The sequence below is a fragment of the Nannospalax galili genome, unplaced genomic scaffold (assembly GCF_000622305.1).
Source record: "Nannospalax galili isolate Female #2095 unplaced genomic scaffold, S.galili_v1.0 scaffold1087, whole genome shotgun sequence".
NCBI classification, from domain to species: domain Eukaryota; kingdom Metazoa; phylum Chordata; class Mammalia; order Rodentia; family Spalacidae; genus Nannospalax; species Nannospalax galili.
The window spans coordinates 2,354,411-2,377,200 of record NW_008356845.1 but is presented as its reverse complement, the minus strand read 5'-3'; the positions used below and the strand labels follow the sequence as shown (position 1 = coordinate 2,377,200).

Sequence of the window (22,790 nt, the reverse complement as noted above, 5' to 3'; positions counted from 1 at the left end):
CACGGATTGGAAGAATTAATATTGTGAAAATGACCACCCTACCAAAAGCCATTTATAGATTCAATGTAATGCCAATGAAAATCCCATGACATTCTTCACAGAATAGGAAAAAAAAAATCCTAAGATTCATATGGAAGAACAAAAGACCTCAGATAGCCAAAGCAACCCTGAGCACTAAGAGCAATGCTGGGGAGATTACAATACCATATTTTAAACTGTATTACAGAGCTATGGTCACCCAAACAACATGGTATTGGCACTAAAATGGACCTGTAGATAAATGGAACAAAATTGAAGACCCAAATATGAGTACCTGCAATTTCAGCCACGTGATATTTGACAAAGGGGCCAAGGATATTCACTGGAAGAAAGACAGCATGTTCATCAAATGGTGCTGGCAAAACTGGATCTCCATCTATAGAATAATGAAATTAAACCTCTATCTTTCACCTTGCATGAAAGTCAACTCCAAATGGATCAAAGACTTCAATGTGAAGCCTGAAACTATGAGAAGAAAACATTGGCAATAACCTACAAGATATAGGTGTAGGAAAAGATTTTCTAAACTGGACATCAATTGGTCAGGAAACAAGGTCAAGAGTCAACAAAATAGGACCTCATTAAACTAAAAAGCCTCTGTACATCAAAAGAAGCAACCAAGGAAGCGAAGAGAAAAGCCACAGAATTTGAGAAAATCTTCACCAGCTATACAATCAACAGAGGCTTAACATCCAGAATATATAATGAACTCAAAAAACAATGAATTAAGAAAACAAGTAATCTAATTAAAACATGGGCTAAGGAGCTGAACAGAGTTCTCAAAAGAAGAAATAAAGATGGCTAAGAAGCACCTTGAAAGGTGTTCAACATCACTAGTAATTATGGAAATGCAAATTAAAACCACTTTAAGATTTCATCTTACCCCAGTCAGACTGGCTAAGATCAAGAGGACAAATGATCCAAATATTGGAGAGGATGTGGGGAAAGGTGGGGCTGCAAACTTGTTCAATCCCTATGGGAAGCAGTGTGGGAAACTCTTAAAAAACTACAAATGAACCTACCATTTGACCCAGTTATACCACTCCTTGGCATATACCCAAAGAACTTATCCTATTGCAGAGACACTTGTACATCCATGTGTGTTGCTGCTCTTTTCACAATAGCTAAGAGATGGAAGCAACCTAGGTGTCCCTCAATTGATGAGTGGATAATGAAAATGTGGTTCATTTATACGATGGAGTTTTACTCAGCAGTAAAGAAAGATGAAATCATGAAATTTGCAGGTAAATGGATATAACTGGAAACTGTCATACTAAGTGAAGTAACACAGGCTCAGAAAAACAAAACAAAACAAAACAAAAATGACATATGTTCACCCTCATATGTGGATCCTAGAACCAAATCCTGATAAGTGAGTATGTATCCAGACATAACTACGGAACCAGATAATGAAAAGGAACTAGGTAAGTAAAGGAAAAGAAAGAATCTGAAAGAGAACAGTATGAAACAGGCCTTAATAAGGGAGATATGGGTAAAAATGGGGTTATTTTAAGGGGAAAGGGGAGGGAGGGTTATACAAGGAACCTTGGGGATAAAGGGAAAGAAGGAGGTGGGGCCAAAGGAGAAGGGTATTATTAAGGGAGAAATGGGAAAGATGGAGGCACTTTAAATGGGGAAACCACGGTGGATGGGTTAGACAATGCAAGAGATAAATAATGCCTAGCTGTGTTTTAAAAAACAAGAGGAACCCATATAAGTACAACAACCTACTGACAAATTATCTATACAGGTAGCTCAAGGAATATAATATACGTCTAGGCAAGGTTTATCTGAGAAACTTTGGTCTTGGCCCAAGCTTTTTCTACATAGCACATAGTAATTAAAAGTACTAGACTGGTGGAACTAAGCTTCTTGGAAGTTTAACAGCCATACTTTGAGGCCTATACTAATTTGGTCAGAGGGACTTAAAGGACAGTTTTTGCTCCTTGCGCACCAAGATTGACCAAGTTCCAGGAGACTACGAGCATCACTCAAAATGTCCTGTAACTGTGGTGAGTCACCTGTCCTCGTGATCAAGGAGGCCATGGAGACCCCAACAGATGGACTTGAACCAGTGTCCAGTCTACAAAGAGGAGGGTCAACAAAGAGGAAACATTTCCTCCATGCTTCCAAGTGAAGCCAGCCATGGTTGAGTAGGACTTTTGACTTATCTTCACATAGATGAACTGGTTTAAAAAAAAAAAGGAGCCAGGGGCTCCTCCAAAGCCCTTGAGGAACAGATCCTCAAATGACTTTAATAGTAAAAATAAATTGATTTATCTGGGCCAACTTTATGGTTTTAAACACTCAAAAGGAAAGTATAACCAAAGATTAAGGGGATCAATATAATTCTTTAAGAGTTCCATGTGTATAGTTAAAGGCTACATAACAAGAAACAATGCCCGACAGTAGATACCTTCCTTTGAGTTGTTGGCCAAGGTAGCCCAAGAGACTCCCAGACAGTAACCCAGCACAGAACTGGGAAAATGAACAGCAGACCCCAATCTTATCTAAAGGAATATTGGCAACTGATTGCTGCTAGATGAGGAAGAGCTGATCGTCCTAAAACAAGGAACTATAGATAGACTGAATAGACTCTGGATGGGCAAACATTGGGGAACAGCTGAGGGCACCGACAACACAGTGGACAGTAATAGGGATGATAGCTTATATGGGCTCTCGTGGGGGCGGGCTATGAGAGAGTGCCATTTGGGAAGTGGGTATATAGATGAATAAGATTGTTTAGGATGTTCTGTATGAAATACACACAAAAACATCAATAAATTAAAAATGAGTTATATTTGAGGAAGAAGCACAGAAATTTGCTTCATGATAATTAGTAGAGGTGAAAAACATTACCCCTGAATTCTACCTGATGACTTTATATCCATGCTCAGGTGCCTAGGATCTCAGAAAATAGCTGACTGTGACTAGTAGTATTCAGATATAAAGCGATTAGAGATGCATGTGCACACGTCTAAGTGTTGGTTGCATTAAAAATTAGTTTTTCTGTATGAAACAGCATATTTTAAAATGACTTGGAGATCTTTTTGAAGGTTAAAACCTCATTCAATTACCTCATTTAATTTTATGTCTTATAGGGTTTATATGGAGTACAATATTGTATAACTGTATTCATTCAACTGTGAACCTAAAAATTTACAGTCAATTTTGAAAGAGATGCACCTTTGCTCTGGAAATTGTTATTGAATATGACAATGATATTGTAATGAAATGCTTCTTCTAATCATGTGGTTATTAAATCAATAATTTTTAAAAAGATTTAATCTATTTTCATCTTCATTTCGTGTAATAGCAATGTCCTTTGCTCTGTCCAGAAGTTTATACTGGAGCGATGTGGAATGGCAGGTGTATGTAAAACATGTTTGGTTGTGAAATACTATGTGAGGCAAAATTTTAGTTACTATTTCCTCCCAAATACAATAAATAACACAAATATTAGCCACCTATCCTATGGAATATGTTTTACTTGGGTTCTCCATTTGTCTATATTATAAGACTAAATTTGAGTCAAAGTTCAGTAGGAGTGTTCATTTGGGGGATGTCCTTGATTCAAAACTTGATAAAGTTTTCCTTTTTCTGTAATCATCCTGTCAATAGCCAAGTTAATAAAAGCAAACAAAACTGCTTCCCTGAAGCACAGCTCACCTGTAAGACACTGTTTGCCCTCTGAAAACAAATGAACCATATTAGAAGCTTTCTACTAAGATCCAACCTTTTGCTAATGATCTGTGGTAAGTCTCTCCATCTGTCATCCAGCTGCTCCAAGTGAAGCTTCATCATCTTCACGTCATCTTTGGAGGCCACTGAGAACAGAGACTCTTTCAGCTGCAGAAGATTGCTGTACAGCGAGGCCTGGGATACAACTTCATCTTGCAATCCCTGAAGAACAGAACATAAGACAGATTTCACCTTTACAGTGTGTAGGCTTTGCATTCTTGCAAAATGGAGGTCATTAGTTAGAAGAGAATGGTATTTGGTTTAGCAATGGCTCTGTCACTTTTAACCCAATTTTAAAAGTCCTATTGAAGTGAGCAGTAAGTTAAGCAAATTTTGAGATTGTGACTTTCAATGAGGAACCTGAGTAGGTAAAGAGAATCAAGGAAAATCTATCACAGAAAAAAAAAAAAACATTGCATATCTACTAATAACAGGTGCTATGTTTAGATCCTATGTTGGAGAACTTGAGGGCTGTTCATTTTACTTACATTCAATAAAACTCCTTATTCATTTTTTTCAAAGTAAACTGGGCAATGGATCTCATGTGCTCTTAGGGGACATCAAGGCTATGGTTCTTGCCCCAAAAGAGGTAAGACACAAATATAAATGTTGACAGCTGACGACAATTAAAACAGACACAAGTGAGATAGATGACACAGCACACAGTAAATGCTCATCAAGACGTTTTCTTTGACTTCCAGTGAGGCTCCACGTGCCAGGAAAACTGCGGAAGCAGCGAGGGATGGAGTGCCTGTTTCAGGATGACAAGGAAAACCTCAAAACAGACCTGGGGCTTAATGCTGGGGAGGACACAGGGGAGAAGAGGCCCAGGAGGCCAGGCCAGGAAGTGGGGTGCACATCTTGTCAGGCCACAGTAGAGAGGAAGCTTGGCTGATAGTGCATTGTCCAGACACTGAGGCTGGTGGTCCACTGCTGGTCCTCTCCTGTATGGTACTAAGTTTCCACATGGAGAGACACAGAAAGAAGTAGGGTTGTTTGCACCCGAATATCTTTGTGTCTGTGCTTCGTCACTTTTAAGGGAAGGAACGATGACTTGGAACACCTTACACACCCAGATGTTAGAGGACTGAATCAAACTCTGTACCACTTGTCCTTCATCCTCAGGACAGTCACTAGGCTTCTGGAAGGTGGCTTTTTGGAAAATGAAGAACATTCATAGTACATAAACTGAAAGGGAGATGGCAAAGGTGTGGCACCTTCTCCAGGACAAGGAACGAGAAAATGTGCAGGCTGTAGTGGGTTTGGATGCTACAGACGCTTGTAGTGGACTTTTGGGAGAAGTAATTATAAAAACGAAAAGAGCCGAGCTCCTTTTTAAGTTACTGTAAAAGATGATAGAGAAAGCTGAGCTGTAGCAATTCTGCCTGTTGACTTTTCTAGCGTAGAAGGCGTCACTTCTGGCACATTAGTGCTCTTCCGAAACGAGTAACATTCTCTGTAGCTTCAATCACACCTGAAGTTTTACTTTTCTATCTTATAAAATTGGCTTCTCAAGATCATTGCAAAGCTTGTCTTCCTATCTTCACATTACTGTGTTTTTTGGTTTTTTTCTGTCTTGCTTGAACATGATAGTAACTCTTAACTTCTTTTTATATTCTATTCTTTCTTATAAAAATACCTTTTGGGCCAGAGAGAGGGCTCAGTGGTTAAGATCACTGGCTGCTCTTGTAGAGGACTGGGGTTCAATTCCCAGCACCTGCATGGTGGCCAACGACCATCTGAAACTCCAATTCCAGGGGTTCCGATGCCCTCTTCTGACCTCCCTGGGCATTGCATGACATGGGTTCATTCACACACATGTAGGCAATATGCTCAGACACATAAAACAAAAATAATAAATAAAATATTTTTAAAATACCTTTTTATTTCAAAAAGGTCATGTAAGTACAAAAGGGGAGAGATTATAGAGACTGCCCACTGCAGAGATGATTAGCAAAGCCACCTTCATTCTATCTACACATTTCTGTGTGTCTTTACTCTCCTGACAAGTCAGTTTTGTTCAAATTCTGCACATTGCACAAGCCATGGACACAGGTCAGCACAGAGTCCTCATCATCGCTGTGTCTCTTAGGTCAGGACCACTTTCTTTTTTTTGGGGGGGTCATATTTTGAGGTCAAATGATGCTTCAAGGATGATAGAACCAAAGGAAGAAGTGAGTGGCTTAGGGTTTACTTAATAAATTAACTTAAAAGCAATCTGACTATACAAGAATATTCCGTTTTCCTTGACCATGCCTCCTTGAACTTGCCTGTATTAGTTGTAGTTCACTCTCTGCTTTGACTCTGTCTGCAGAAATGTCCATTTCTGGGGAACTGGCTATGGCTTCACATCGCTCTAACCAGGTCAGAAAGGACGATAGTTCCTTCTCCAGCCTGAAGAAACAGAGAAAAGAAATGACTTCATACAAGATGATCGCACTAGAAGACAAAATCTTTCTGAGGTTGGCAGGTCCAACATCAAGGCTTACAAATTGACTGCATCGGTTGTGATGTTCCTGCATGTCACAGTGCTAAGCTCCATTCATTTTCCTGTTTGTATTTGCACACTTGCTCACGTCTGTGCAATAAAAAGACACATGTACCTCTTCTCTACTCTCAGGCCCACCCATGTCTCATAATGAATACCAAGATCTCCCCACAACTGACATACAAGTCCACACCTCTTACATCTAGAGTGACTGTTTCTCATCATTTAAGGAATAGCTCATCTCAAATTTCCTGCTACCAGTGAGAGTGATTCAGGACAGAACACTGCTTACCTCTGCCAGTGGGACAGCAGGTCCTTCAGGGCGGCCTGTCTCTCTTTGGCCTTGCTCAGTGTCCCCTCGTACTGCTGCTGTAGGGCCACAGCTTCCTGGATGCAGGATTCTTTGTTCACCATCTTCTGGGCACTGGCTGAGAAGGTGGTGACTGTGCTGTTTAGAGACTCCAGGGCCTGACAGAGATCCTGGGCGAGAGCAGAGGGATTACAGGAGTGTCTCCTAATTCACAGGAGGTGTGGGCTAAAATGATTTGCAGTTATCTGCAAATGCAGGCAGCAACCTCTGCCTACTAGGCTTTATCTATGCCTATGTAAAGTTTAATTTGTAAATGAGGCATATATAGCAAGAGAGTAACAACATTCACCAATAAGATAGATTAATTATAATAATATCCTGTGATTGCAATGCAGTCTTGGTTGTCAACTTGATTGGATCTGAAATCAACTAAGAGACATGAGTCTGGGAGGTCTATGAGGACATTTCCTAGAAGGATTAACCAAAGGGTGAATTCTCTCTGAATGGGCAGCACCTTCCAGAAGCCCTGATATAAGGAGATCTGAGGGAAAAGCTCTTGCTTTTTGCCTGTCTGTCTTCATTCCTTGCTGGTGAGTACATCTACTTTGTCATTGCTATTTCTGCAGCCACCACCTTTCGCTGACAGTTCCAATTCCAATATGAACTGAAGACCGATAGGTGGCTCTCCAGACCTTCAGCACCACACTGGAACAGCTGCAGCATGCAGCCTGGAGGACTGAGCAGTTACCAGGTTCTCAACCTCTCCAGTGTGCAGATAGTCATTGTTGGGCTGCCCAGTGTCAATCATGAAAGCCAATCTTCTGAGCTCCCTTTATAATATATATTCGTTCTATCTATTTTCCTCTAGAGAGCTTTGGATAGCATAGTAATGAAGGTTATTTAAAATGCATGGGTTACTTACTATTGAAATTTTCCATGGAATATTTTAAAGCTGTGGTTGGCCTCGGGTAAGTGAAATCACAGAAAGCAAAGTTGTGGTGAGGGAGAGAGCTGAACACCCAAAGCCCAGCATGAGCAACGAGACCTGTGCTTCTCAGTATGGCTCATCATCATGAAGTAACTTGAGCCATGTTAGTGAAAAGTGTCCCTGCCATGATTTCAGGGAGACATGGTGAAGGTGAGAATGCTAGTTCAGAGATGTGGAAATCTGAAGGGAGACAGATGTCCCCCATTCAGAATGGGAGGCTGGAGCCAGTGAGATGGCTCAGTGGGTAAAGGGGCTTGCTGCCAAAGGGGCTTGCTTTGATGACCTGAGTTTGATCCCCAAGACCCACATGGTAGAAGGAGAGAATTGACTCCTCCAGGTTGTCCTCTGACCTCTACATGACTACCCCACAATAAATCAACAAATATAATGAAAAAGTTTTAGAAAAGTCATGACAACTATGTTAAGGGCAGGATCCTGTCTTAGACATAACATGTTTTTAAAAAGGAATGTGTGGCTGTGTATTTGAATAACCACCAAGTCAGATAATTTGTGGAAATTATTATTCATTTTATGCTGAATATATGAATACTTAGAATCCCATTCTATTTATACCTATAAAATATATTCAAAGATTTACAGCTGAGGTTATTGATGTCAGGGACGATGATGATGACGATGATGATGGTGATGGTGGTGGTGGTGGTAGTGGTGATGGTGATGATGATCTGATAACATAGAATATAGCAGGTACTATGTTATGCACATTGTATGTATTAATTTAATCTTTGGGGCTGGAGGGGAAGTGGCTCAGCTTTAAGAGTGCATAGCGTTTTGCTTTCCCAGAGAAAACCCCAAATAGTTCCTATCACACATGTCAGGTGGTTCACAACCACTTATGACTCCAGCTCCAGGAGATCCGATACCTTCTTCTGGTCTCCATGGGCGCTTCACTCATGTGCACATAGTGACATACAGGCAGATACATATAAGAATAATTAAATAAAAATAAAATCTTTAAAATATTTAGTCTTCAAAATCCTAAGAAGCACTGTAAAAAAAAATATTTCCTATTTTACACATTAGAAAATCAAGACAGAAAAGCAACAGCTTGCCTCTAAATGTTTTCTTCAGAAATATGAGTAAAAATTGAATGTTATTTATTTTCATATTCTAATTTTAGTTGAATGTTATAATAGTTCATTAAATTGGATTTTCCTACTTTGTCTCTTTTGTATTAAAACAATATAACAAAAATTCTTTCTTGCTGAAAATGTTCACACAGTACTGGTCACACATCTTTCCAGATGTGTCTTGGTTAACGTTCACTCTCTGTCTCCACTGCTCTCCTTCTCTGTACTTAGGAGGCGACTATGAAGCAGAATCTTTTGCTTTTTAGTCAACATGCTTCTTGTTAGTGCTTCTTTGTTCATGATCCTCCACTTTTTCTTCTTTCTCCAGATTCTTCCAAAACCATCTACTGTCTTGCTAAAGACTGACAATGATCAGCAATTCAGGAGCCAGTCCTAAAGGCCAGTCCTTGAATTACATGGGGGGGGGGGACAGATTCTTTGCACATCTGAATGTACTTGGTTAATATCTACATTCTGCTATGCAAGCATATTTTTCTCCCACATTTAAGCTGGCAAGAGGGAAAGGAGTCATTAAAAATCTAATCTGAAAACATTATGTTCTAATGTTTTCATTAGAAACATTTCACACTATGTCCGTGTGTATATGTCTGTGGTATATATACACGTTCTCATGCATGTGAGCATACGTCTCTGTGGGGGTGCACATGCATATACATTTATATGCATGTGGAGGTCCAGATTTGACATCGGTATCTTCTTCAGCCACTCCACCTTGTTTACGGAGGCTAGGTCTTCCCCTTAACCTGATGCTCACTAATTCTGAATAGACTAGCTAACCTTCTTGCCCCTGTGAGCCCACAGAGATGGCAGAGGGCCCCCAAGTGCTGGTATTGTTTACAGGTGGCCTCCGGGCCTGCCCTGTTTTCACGTGGATTCTTGGAATCCAAACTTCCATCCTTACACTTGCATAGCAGGCACTTGATTCAGTGAACCATCTCCCTACCCTAAGAAATAAATTTAAAATGAAGATTCCTTTCATATGTATACTGAAAATCTATTTGCATACTTATCTGTCTTGTTATATGAGATTTGTTACATAAAATTATCTGAACCACTTATATTAACTCTCACAAAAAATATTTATTCTGTTTTCTTTTCAAGTAGTAGTAGGAATCAACGAGCTTTTTGAAATAAGAAGAAGCATGGAGGTACAGTCTCACCATGTGCTCTTGGAGAACTCTATACGTCTCTGTAGCTGAAGAACATATTTTAATTGGATCCATTAGCTTCTCTTCAAATTCAGACACGGATTGCTGGATCTAAAAAAAGGTAGAATATAAAACTAATGTAAGAAAGATGTATATCAAGGCAGAGAAGGTTATTGAGGACACATCATACCTGCCTTTTAAAAACAATTTTATCTATCTGTAATTTTACATGTGCAAGTATTTTGCCTGCTTGTATGTAAACATAACATGTGCATGTAGTGACTGTGGCAGCCAGAAGAGGGTGTCTGATCCCCTGGGACTAGAGTTATAGCCAATCATTTGCTGCCATGTGGGTGATGGGAAACAAAGCTGGGTCCTCTGCAAGAGCAGCCAGTGCTCTTAACAGCTGAGCCATTTTTCCAGCCCCCATAAAATGTCTGAATTTTATGGATAACTTTCAATCTGATCATTGTATTTTCCAAAAGGCATTTTTAATAAAATCTAAAATCAGTGCCTCTTCTTTGAAAGAAAAATTAAGACTTAACCTTAACGCAATATGTAATGAAGCAAGTGCATAGATGCCCCCAGAGGAACTATATAAATAATTCCAAACTTAGCTGTTCACAGTTTGTCAGATGATTAGTTCTTATTCTGGTCTTTCTGTGGTGTTTGGAACATTTGTATATAAATATAACATGAAATATATAACTGTAGCATGCAAGGACCAGTTCTTACCTTTCTAAGATTCCCTTCAAACTTCTGCTGCTGCGTTAAGTAGCCCAGGATCGTTCCTTCCAGGCACTGTGCATGCTCTTGGAGTTCTACCCAGTACCTTCTTATTTGCGTCAACTTGGCTTTGATGCGTGCGGACTCCCCAGTGGTGACGTACTGAGCAAAAGACTGAGCTTCTTCTTCTAATCCTGTAAGGCTGCTGATCTTACTTTCTATTTCTTGAATTGCGACCTGGTATTTAAAACAAGAAAAAAATGACATTGGGGGCTTAACAGTCTCGCCTCCATGAAATGGTACAATCACCTGCAGAGACTATCAGGAGAGTTTCCTTAACTGACCTCCAAACACATTTGGGGAATGCAAGAGCAGCTGGGAATAAACATCATGTGTTTCCTGACCTCATTTGGAGAGGACAGACATGTAGAAAAAACATCTAAAAATGCAAAATAATGGTGGCTGTGCTGGCTGGACAGAGACAAACAGAGAAATGGCTGCTCCTCATGGTCAACCAAACATGAAGTTGTCCCTGGAACCCACACAGCGCTTCTGAAGGCTGAGAAGTGTATGCTTCCTTGTCAATTAAAGATTGGAGTCAACTGATCAGGGGAGCTGTGTGTTCCAGGAACTCACAAGAATACTAATATTTGAATATATTTAATTTTTCCAAAAGGTAATTATGTAGGTTATATTTCACTAAAACCCATTGCACTCCCACATAAAACAACCTTTTTAAATTTTATAATTAGTTCTTTATGCCAGTGGTTTCCAAATCTGGAATGAGTTGAGATCCCTGTCCTCAGGAATCCGATGCATTGGTCTAAGGTGAGACTCAAAACTTTTAAAAATATTTTATTACTTTTATTCTATGTGTATGAGTGTATTGCCTGCATGTGTGTAAGTACGCCCGTGTTGTGCAATGCCACGGAGGTCAGAAGAGGGCATCAGATTCCCCGGAACTGGGGTTACAGATGGTTGTTAGGTGCCATGTGGATGCTGGGAATTGAACCTGGGTCCTCTGGAAGAGCAGCTAGTGCTCTTAACTGCTGAGCCATCTCTCCAGCCCCCTAGACTCAAAACTTTTAATTTCTAAAATTCGAATAGGATCTGGGACTTCGTTGGCTGGAAAAAGTATACATATGGTGATTTCAATTTGGGATAGAAAGGCCGTTTTAGCCAATGCAGGAAAAGAACTAATTGGATGTGCTGGCTGAGCACCCGGGGCGGTGGGGGGGGAGTTCATAAATGTGGGATTATTTATGTACAAGAAAAGAAAAATGTATTTCTCTAAGGAGAGGATTAAATCATTTAATCAAATTAGCATCAATAATTCATGCAAAGCTTCCATTTCAAATAAATGGAAACTACTGTTACTCTGAGAAAGATAAATTTGAGACTTCTGCCTCAATGTGACAGTCAGAAATAGTTTCTAGCATGTTAAAAGTCTGGTAGACACCACCTTTTTATTTTTCATATGCAAGATTACAAGAAGTGTATCTGACAGGTAATTTTTATTTGAGTATGAATAGAGTCCTTTTGTAATAGTCACAAATTCAACAAATTATATTAAGTATTCAATAATATTTTTCTATATGCACATAGTACATATAGTAGCAAAAAATTTTAGTGATGAAAAGTTCTGAGTTCTTAGACCAATATATATCATCAATAATTTCATGAATACAAGTCTCAGAATTATATCATTAAATTATGATAAAAATTCCATCCCAGAGAGTGGATAAAAGGTGAAGCCAGAATGTGTTCTTACAATATATCAATTTGGAATAGCATTTAATGATGAACAAAGATGGGCTTAAATTGTCATTGCACCATGTAAACTCTTCATTAGTTTTAATAATAAGAGTGACTTAAGGTGAAACACTGTTTTAAAGGTATTTTTACTCTTCCTTAATGCTGTAAGCCTAAATTTGAACACCCTAGACCAAGGCCCATTGCACCCTAGTCTATTGTTGCTTATTTTCTGTAAAAACCTTGTTTCATATTCCTATTCAATTAATATATTTTAGATCATTTCTAAATGCCAGTTTGGACAAATCAAGATGCATTTCCAGTTTTTATGGTAAGGAAATTCATACCAGGTTGGACAAATCAAAATGCATTTCCAGTTTTATGGTAAGGAAATTCATACCTATTTAGATATTTAATAACAAAATATCATTTTCCTGAGGAATGATAGCAAGATGAAATTTGACTGTTTTATAGTTCAGAGGTGCTTTAAAAGGGGTTAAAATAACATAACAGTAAATAAATTATTGAAATGATTAAGTTATAAAGTGTATGTTAATCTCCGAAAGCAGAAGTTTCAAGACCTAACTGTTTAAATGTGCCATTTTACTTTTCTTAGAATTTAGTGGAAATAACTAAATGACAACTTTTTATAACAGGTTTAAAAAATTTAAAACACTTCATGAATATTCTTTTAAAGGCTTGGCATCTATATTCCCTGGTTCCAAGCTGTGTATGCCACATTTCATGGATTCCTGATTGCAAATGATATCTGAAGAGCGAGTATGTAATCAGTTGACCATGGTACTGTCCCACCCCACACATGATAGATGCTTGTTCTAAGTCATAATGTGAGATGTCTCCTCACCTCAGCATTTATTTTATTAATTTAATAGAAAATTAATAAATGGCAAATGGGCTTGCCATCTTTAAAAAAGATGCAGAGCTAACAAAAGAAGTGGTTCAACTCTGAAATGTGTGGTGTGAAATTATATAAAAGAGAGAGTATAAAGAAAAAAGGACAGGGAGTTAGGAGAGGAGTGTTGGAGGTTTTGGGAGAGGTTGGAAGTAGCGAGGGATGAATATGATCAAAATATACTGTATACATGTATGAAATTCTCTAAGAATCAATAAGAAAATAGAGAAAGGCGATCATTCCAAGCTCAAGTCATTCAACCCATTTCCTAAACTATTCCAATGAAGCGATCTATGCTCATCTACCAGTGTGGTTCTTTTGGAAGCTAGAAAGCTAATGTATCAGAACATGTCTGTCCACACTTGAATCATAAATGGGAATAGAGAAACCAAGTTTATAAGACTTTACCTAGGAAGAAAACTTTCTAGCTCCCCCTTGTGGTTATTAAAGTTATTGAGGGATAAATGCCACTGACACTTTTTTTAGGGGCGGTGGGGGAGGAGTAATTTTTTGGCTTTTTAAGACAGGGTCTCGCTATGTAGACCAGGCTGATCTCAAACTTCTGCCAGTCTTCCAGTCTTTACCTCAAAAGTGCTTGAGATTACAGATGTGTGCCACTAGCCTTGTTAACACCATTCATAATGGAGCTAGACATTTGGAATGTTTCTTATAAAGGACAGTTGTAGCTGATGAATACACTTCATGTTATATAAATGAATGAACAGGGTACTCCATAGGCATAAACTCAAAATCAAAGAAAAGAATAATGCAACCATAAAAAATAGTTTAATGATATTGCACACAATATTGACTTTGAATGCATAAGTCAGATAATATTAATATACAATTTCATCTGTAAAGTATTACCCAGTATCAATCACAACCTCTTAACTTAGTGTGAATTTAATTTAAGGAGCCACATAGTAATGGAAGAGTTGTCCTGGGATCAAACATCTTCTGATGACATTAACCTAAGAAAGGAGTTCTTAAAAGGCAGACATAGTTTACAAGCATAATGTGTGAGCAGGTCACCTTGATCTGGTTGATCTGCATGTCCATGGCAGATGGTGAAGTTTCCAAGGCATTGAGTTCATTTTCTTTCTCTGTTATCCAGGCAGACAGGGTCTCAAAATTACTGCCAAAATGATCCCACTTGATTTTCACCATTTCCATGGTTTTAATACTAAAATTAACCAAATTAAGTTAAAAATGCAATATTTTCATAGAGAATAGCAACAAATTTCTCCACATACATCATCAGGTGAAAGGGTAATGAAGTCATTTGTGATTATTTCAAAGTGGAAACTATTTGAGCAGAAACAAAACACGTACTTGACCTGAGTTATGCATGTGACCTCAGCCTTCCTGTCTCTTCCAGGAATGGGCATTGGACAAGGCAGTGTATATGCCACATTATGAATGGACTTGCACTTCAAATGAAGTCATGCTAGCTACAAAGGGTCCGAGTCATGTACAGTCGAGCTCTGCACGTGACCAACAGTCATCAGGACTTACAATAATGAACTCTTCCAGAATAATTTGCTTTTAGCATTTGATAATCTGGCTTTCTAGGAGTGGTGCTATTGTAAGGATTTCTGGTGAAATACTTTTGTAAAGTGTATGCTCATGAATCAAGGTAAGAGTTTGTGGTCTGAACCACATGTTGCAGAGTGACAGCTGCTCCAATCAATACTGCTAAACCTTTGATTTATAATCTATAATGATCTCAACTATTCACAGATCTCCTGTAGTCCAAAAACTGTTATAAATTGTTTTTCATGAGCCCCTGTTTCAGACAACTTAGGCTCTCTGTGTAACTAGCCTAGTGAGCAGAATTTCAACTATAGATTCTCAGTTGGTATTAGCTACGCATATATAAACAGGTGGACATGGCTTTCAGTTTAGAAAGAAACTAGGAAACTAACATGTTAGCACTGAGTTGACTGGAGTCCTTGGATAAAAGAAAAGTAACAGAATGTCCCTGTTTACCAAAAGGCACTTGATATCAAGATGAATATAATGGCATCAATTGATTGTCAAATTCAATAGCATTATAGTCTCAAATCGGTATCATAGGTAAGTCTAATGCACTTAGCAATAAAAGAAACATAAACACCATCTATTTTATATGGCAGGATTTTAAATCAAATTAAGGTTCAAATGGGGAGTCCAGTCCATTAGAAATGGCTTATTTTCTAATATGCTTTGAGCTTTGTTATTTACATAGCTTAATGGAGAATATTTAATATAAAATTCTCAAGATTTGAACTCAGAATTTGTTTCAAATAAGATTTTATCAAAACTTACAGTTTAGGCAAATGTAAATGTTCATTACAAGGTCCAAAGAGTACTAAAAACAATTTTTTTCCAAATCTGTCATGTAAGTGTGGTCCTATTTTTAAGAGTCATAGGCTATATATTAGATGGATCACTAAGTTAAAAATGCTAGCCGTGTTAATTTGGAGATTATCGAGCAGGATATCAGAAGTTTATCTCCTTCAAATCCTCTATATAAAAGCCTAGCATAAGGCCAAAAGGTCACTTTTTCTTTTTCAGATAAATGTTAAATATTTAAAAAATAAAATAGACTTTTAAGGTAATTCTGGAAATGGCATATGAATCAGTGGTAATTTGACCACTGGGGCACTATTGAATAAGCTTATGAGCTTTGAGTTGGCAGTATTTATTGTGCCTGATGTGTGCTTCGGTCTGGTAGCTCTGCCTTCAAAGTTCCTCCCTTCCATCTAACAGGTAACAGCAGAACAAAATAGTAAAAAGACAAATATGGGTTATTTTTTTAGATTTCTCCTGCATTGTACGAAGGCCACATAATTCAATAGCTATGGCTTACTCATGAAAATAAAGATTCAAATACCACATCCCTCCTATACTTTTGTTGTTATAGATATTGGTTCCTAGGATGAAGATGTATTTTCTTTTGAATTGTGAGTTGCTTCCTCAAGGCAAGTTGAAATGTACAGACACTTAGGAGTTTTCAAAGACTGTTTTGAATACAAGACACACGAGAGCCTGCATGAAATTCCTGTCAGAGGAAGAAACTTAGGACGTGTGAGGCACGTACTCTTCTTCAAGCGTGCCTTCTAATTTTTTGACCTGCTGTTTGATTGACTTGGCCTGCTGCTGAAGCAGCTTCTTATTCCTGGGCCCCAGTGGAATCTTTGATGCTTCCTTCACGAGGTTTGCAGCCTGGGTTGCGATGCTTTCTGTCCTCTTAGAAAACTCCTAGAGGAAAAATAAACGTCATAGCTGTTAGGTGGGTGTTCTGAACCCTCGAACTCTGACCTCAGGCCAACTGCATATTCTGTATAGATGGACAGACAGATGCACTAGACAGCTTCATATGTTCTTCACAGTACAATGGCTCATGTGCTGATGGCTGATTTGGATGTTTTACTAAAGTATTTTTAGTTTATATGCAGAGCCAGTCATCTATCTCCATGGTTACCTAGAATTCTCATAGAAATGGATTTTCTACTCTTTCCTGATTTGGGCTTCTCATTTTGAATTCTAAGCTAGTTATAATCATTAACTTATTCTCAAATATGTTACTTTACTACAGGCCAGTTCACAAAATGACCAGTAGTGACTGATTCTTTAAACATGGAGACAACCGATTTCTAGGCCAACCAATAGAGTTTATTTAATAGAAGAATATCTTAGCCAAGACAGAGTACCAGTGATTTTTTTTTCCCAGAATACCAGTTTATTTTTCTCTGTAGGAAGAATTTATTAGTTCTCCAGGATGAGCTCTAGTCCATTCCTAATGCTGTTAAATCTTATTTTATTTATATGCATAGACAACATGATAGAAAGAAGCTGATGTCTTGTGATTTGAGACAGGGTCTCATGTAACCAAGGCAGGCCTTGAACTTGCAAATGAACTTCTGATCTTCCAGCCTCCACCTCTAAAGTGCTGAGATTGCAGGTACTACCACAGCAGATTTGTACAGTGCTAGGGAATCTAGCCCAGGGCTTCACGTGTACTAGATGAGTACACTATCCACCGAGATGCATCGGCAACCCTAGCAAACCCAAGTTTGGGACCAGTCAAACCTGAGTCATTAATTTCCCTACTTTGGTGAATTATTTTTCATGCTCTTCTTGTAAAATGCACAGGATCATATTTTTTTTCTGGGAACAGGACTCAGAATTCCACCGCCAAACTCATTTTCGAGTGCCTTACACCTTGGCAGGTACCAATTATCATTTCATGTCTTTCATACTGAGGAAACCTAATTTATTCTACCTGCTGATTTTCAACAGTTCTGAGCTACTTTAATTCAAAAGTTTTAAATTTGTATGAGGCACTGGTACATTTTAGATACTATCTCAATTTTGTCAGGTAAATAATGTTGAATATTAAGTTAGAAATGATAAACAGTGATCACCTTGAATGAAGAAAATTACTATCTTATTTCTTCTCGTGTAAGAAAATCTGACAAGAGGTTTAAATATTCATCAGCTTCTCTTTTCTAAATAGGCTGTGCATAACTGCTATGTAAATATTTGTAAAAAGTCAGCCTGTCACTCAAAGCATCTCTCAAAATTATTCTCCAATACCATACAAAATGACTGTGTTCCAGGGATCATTTTTATAGTTCATTATAATACCATAGATAAGATAAAATTAGAATATAACATTATTGTAGCTTCCTGTTTGAAAGACATAATATCCTCAAGAAATATCAGTGTCACTTCAGAGAAGTCACCTATAATTCAAGAGAATAAAATTAAGCAGAACTTTCTTATAGTAGAGAATTTCTATTCTAAACTATGATACTTGTTAATGCCATAACATTAAAGTCTTCACTTAAAACAACCCTATGACCACAGGTGAACTTACATATTTTATTGATTCATGTTTGAAAACCACAAATCTCAGCGTAATCGCCCGGAATCCCATGAATACACTCAGAGGTATAAAATAGTGTTGCCCCAACCCCATGTCTTCCAGAGACAAAGAGAAATCCATTTTTGAAAATGCTTATATTTGTTCTTAGCATGTTTTATCTGATCTCTACCCAGGAAAAGTGCAATACAGAGGCAATCAAAGAACAGAATGAGGTTGGTGAAAACAATTTAAGCAAAAATAGAGCAACACATAAGGCTTTACTGCCAAGTTCAGAGAAAATGTGAGGACAGAATTGACTCATCAGAGTTGAAGGGCTCTGCCCTTCAGTAGCTGAACAATTTTGAATCCCATTTTTCAGAATATTCACTTTCCCACCAGCAAAGCCATATCCGTCCCAAAGACTGAAAATGACCTTCCATTCACACCATACAGGCACACGGAGGGAGCCCAAGTCCCTTAGTGCAGCCACCGGTGGGCTGTCAAATGGAATCTAATGTAAGGCAAGCGAAGAGGTCAAGGACAGCCAGGATTATAAATGACACTTGCCTGTGTGGCGGTGCTCACAAGTACTTAGTAAAGTTGCTTGCAAAGCTGCTCAAGGTTTGAGTGAAAATGTAACATCAGGGCTTGTAGTGTGAACTCTGCATGGAAATCCTTAGGGTTTAAATTGCATTGTTTCTCTACTATTTAGGAATCCAGAGATGCAGGACAAGTTTAGCAGTAACTTTGTACTTTGTACACCCTTGTCAATAAACAGGATTAATCATGATAGCTACAGGATGATTTTGAGGGTTGAAAAAGATGATAACCAATAGTGATGACATAGTATATACTCAGGAAATGTCTGTTCATATTATTAAATCACTTTCAATGTGTTGAGGATAGTGGGCTAAGGAGAATTTTGATAAGACTAAAAACAATGCATCTGATCCATATGCAGGCAGTTAACTGTTCAAAGGAGTTGTTACAGATAGAGTCCTACGGCATCAGAAACTTTGGATGGAACATGGGTGGAGACACATAGGAAAATTCACCCCAAAACTTGTTTGCATCATAAAAGACATTGCTGCATTTTCATACACAAAATCATTAAAATTAAAATTATTTTCTATTTAAATGGTTGATGAAAACTGTACATAAGTCTAAGAGTCTCTGATCTTATACAAATTGAAACTCAGGGACTGGAGAGTTGGTTCAGTGGTTAAGAGCACTGGCTGCTCTTGCAGAGAACCTGGGTTCAGTTCCCAGCACCCACATGGTGGCTAACAACTGTCCATAACTCCAGTGCTAGGGGATCCAATGCCATCTTCTGACCTCTACGGGCACTGCACAACATGGGTGCACTCACATACATGCAGGTAACACACACACACACACACAGAGCACACAATTTTAAAAAAACAAACTCAGTAAATTACTAACATAACTCACATACATGCAGGTAACACACACACACACACACACACACACACACACAGAGCACATAATTTAAAAAAAACAAACTCAGTAAATTACTAATAGGGGAAATAGCAAAAAATTATGAGTATTGGATCAGACATGCATAGAGACAGGAGACAGGTATGGGCATGGACTAGTCTCTTATCCACTGGTTGGCCTATTTCTGTACTAATTTAGCCAGTCAACCCCAGACAGGCACGGCAGCGACCGAAGGAGCCCAAACAACTCCTCTAAAGGTTTCACATAATTTACCTGACTGTTCCAAGAGCTCACAGGGCTGAGCTCACCCAACACAGTGGTAAGTTCTGCCTCTCTGGTGTGCAGATGGAGCCCCGCGCTCACTGTGCTTGGAGCTGAGTACAGCTATTCTATTGAGCAGCTATTCTATTCTGTCTCTTAGGATGCATATTCTCTCCTTTTACTGCCTCTTCAGGTAGTTGTCCTTAGTGTCAACTCGACCTTATTTCTGGTACCTGTCCTCATGCACCGAGGGCTACGCCACCACCTTTCTTCAATGTGCAAATAGCTGGATGTGATGGTGCACACCTTTAATCCTAGCACTCGGGAGGCAGAGGCAGGCAGATCACTGTGAGATTGAGTCCTGTCTGGTCTATGCAGAGAGTTTCAGGCCAGCTGTGGCCATAGGGAGAACCTGTCTCAAAAAGCTCCCCACCCCAAAAAAATAATAAGAATTGATTAATGTACAACAATAATTAATTATTAATGGAGGAAAATAATTTTCTTTTTTGAAAGAGAATCAAGGAACCATTTGACTTTAATATACCTTTGTCTGTTCCAGTTCTGAAGATAAGCTTTCCAAACTGCTAAAACTCAGGAAGCGTTCATGGCTGGAACCTGTTTGGAAAAGGTATCTGACTACCGTCTCTTTGTTTGTCTCAAATCGCTCCCATTTCCTCAAGCTGACCTAAATTAAAAACATAAGTAAAGAAACAACACATCATGTTACAAATTACCAGAGCACAGGAAAAAAGACCGCTGCATTGTCACTCATCTCCTAAGCTGTCAACCACAGTAAACTCAGTGTGGAGTTCACACAGCAGCACTGACTCAAGACTATCCCAGTGTCTTCTGTAGAATTTCCTTTCCAGGTCTTAGTGCCTCCATCTATGCAGAACCATATGCGGACCAAATGACTTCTGAGTTCCTCGGCAGTTGTAAAGTCTTGTACATCTAAAGATGTCGCTAAAAACGTAGATAAGTGATACAGGAAAAGAATAGTTTTTCTATCTCTGTCAAAAAAAAAAAAGAGAGAAAGGAAAGGACAAAGGTTGGGGAGAAAGGGAGACAAGTAGCAAAAACTCAAAATCAATGATTAGGGTGATGTGTCAACAGTACTATCAAATACAGGATAGCCTAAAGGTACAGGTGCTAGATTTCCTGGAAATGTTAAATGCTATGACCAGATTCAAAGACTCAGACAAGTGTGGTTATATCCTGCTTCTTCATGGAACTGCTCTGTGACATGAGGACAGTTCTTAAGCTATCTTAAGCATTGCTGTGATTTGAATATGGACTATGAAATGTCTCCCATAGGCTCATGTGTTTGAACATCTGGTCTCTCCTGGTGGTAATGCTTGGGAAGACTGTGGCAACTTAGGATGATGAGCCCTGCTAAGGAAGTGGGTCATTAGGGGTGGGCCTTGCAGTTTGATAGTTAATCGCAACTTCCTGTTCATTCTCTATTTCCTGACTGTGGATGAATGTGACCAGCCAGCCTCTGGCTTCTGCTGCCTTTCCTACCATGATGAATGTATCCTCTTGAACTGTAAGCCAGAATTGACCCGTCTTTCCTTAAATTGCTTCTTGTCAGACATTTGGTAACAGCAATGAGAAAAAGCAATTAGTTCAAACATCCCGATGTGAAAAATGTGCTGGTTACAAGACTCACCTTAATATGCAAGACTTCTGAGATGATTTAAAGAAGCAGTTCATGTAATCTACTTAACAAAATGCAAGACTGTTACTAATGCAGGTGAACACTGGCTCCTGCTGGAGGCAGGAAGTCAGCTCAGACCAGCCTCCACTGAGTTAGCCCCTGATCGCCCAGCTGTACCTGAATGCGGCGTTCCTGCCTCTCCCTGCTCTGCTCCAGGCCTGTAAGAGTGCTCTCTAACTTCCGCAGCTCCTCTTGGCCAGGGTCAGCCTGCCCTGCAGCTCCCTGCTGGGCCTGCTCCATCTGCTGTTGCAGGTCTCTCTTCTTTGCTGAGATCATCTTTGTCGTTTGCTGGAAGCAGTTGTGCAACAGATACATGTACACTTTATTCTCTATATAGCAGGGCTGCAGTGATCCCCCACTAACAAAGGTATGACAGGCAAAATTTCATGCCATATGGGCTTGAACAGTGTTTTAAAGTAGAGGTTGTAACAATAATAACAGGAAACTTGTATTAATCAAAGGTGGACATTACTTAGGTATAGCTTATGTTCTAAATGGGAAAACGTAAGGAATTTGACTTTAATGTTTCAGTCACATGTGGGTTTGGAGAACATTTCACATTCTGTGTAATGCTCCCAAAAGAATTTAGCAAAATAGCCCATTTGACATGCTTCTTCTTAAATAATTGTTTTCTGTTTAAAAACTCAAAGTCCCAACTCTGGTTTTATCATCTGAGCTGTAAAAATGCAAATAATATGAGATTTCTACATGGGTATATTTTGAGTGGTTAATATACTGAGATATTTTGGAGAAAGTTGTTTAAAAGAAAAAAATGTAAATGAAGTATAATTTTCAGGCAGAACAGTGCGCAGATTTCAAGTGATTAGCTTACGTATCTTTACAATGCAGGCACACCTAAACAAGCATCTGTTCAGAGCAGCATGATAAGTTTAAAATAATATGAATACCAAGAACCAGACTTTTTTTTACTTCAATGGAACCCTGATAAATTTTCCAATGATTGACAGGAATGTACAGAAAACATGAATTCCTTAAACTCCATAAAACCTGGAGGCTACTGTTTCACAGATACTTTAAAGGTAATTTACATTTTTGTTTTTGATATATAAAATTAGCATTTCTGTATTAAATTAGCCATAATTTTGTCATTAAATATTTTATTTGAATCATATTTTTAATTGTGTTGAGTTTGACAAAGTATATTCCATTTGTGCATATATCTTAATGTCCACAACTAGGCTAGCAGGAAGTAAGTTGATTAAAATAGTTTATCATTAAGGAATGGGGACATAATTCAGTGATAGAGTTGTAGTTTAGATTTGAG

At 38.6% G+C, this 22,790-nt stretch overlaps 2 protein-coding genes across 3 annotated transcripts in view; both read right to left on the bottom strand.

Annotated features, from left to right (window-relative positions):
• The window catches only part of LOC103751353 (nesprin-1), a 62,127-nt gene extending 46,575 nt beyond the window's left edge, over positions 1 to 15,552 (bottom strand). The window contains exons 1-6 of the mRNA XM_029556984.1: positions 14,250 to 15,552; positions 10,562 to 10,789; positions 9,839 to 9,937; positions 6,561 to 6,748; positions 6,051 to 6,174; positions 3,776 to 3,942 (exon numbers count right to left, since the gene is read on the bottom strand). Of these exons, the coding sequence (XP_029412844.1) occupies positions 3,776 to 3,942; positions 6,051 to 6,174; positions 6,561 to 6,748; positions 9,839 to 9,937; positions 10,562 to 10,789; positions 14,250 to 14,390 (947 nt within the window). The 5' untranslated portion in view covers positions 14,391 to 15,552. The remainder of the gene's footprint in view (positions 1 to 3,775; positions 3,943 to 6,050; positions 6,175 to 6,560; positions 6,749 to 9,838; positions 9,938 to 10,561; positions 10,790 to 14,249) is intronic.
• Positions 15,553 to 15,572: 20 nt separating this feature from the next.
• Positions 15,573 to 22,790, bottom strand: part of LOC103751349 (nesprin-1) — a 183,654-nt gene continuing 176,436 nt past the window's right edge. For both annotated transcript variants that reach the window (XM_008854738.3, XM_008854739.3), the window contains 3 exons: positions 21,623 to 21,793; positions 20,333 to 20,473; positions 15,573 to 16,460 (listed from right to left, as the gene is read on the bottom strand). In XM_008854738.3, the coding sequence (XP_008852960.1) occupies positions 16,278 to 16,460; positions 20,333 to 20,473; positions 21,623 to 21,793 (495 nt within the window). In that variant the 3' untranslated portion in view covers positions 15,573 to 16,277. The remainder of the gene's footprint in view (positions 16,461 to 20,332; positions 20,474 to 21,622; positions 21,794 to 22,790) is intronic.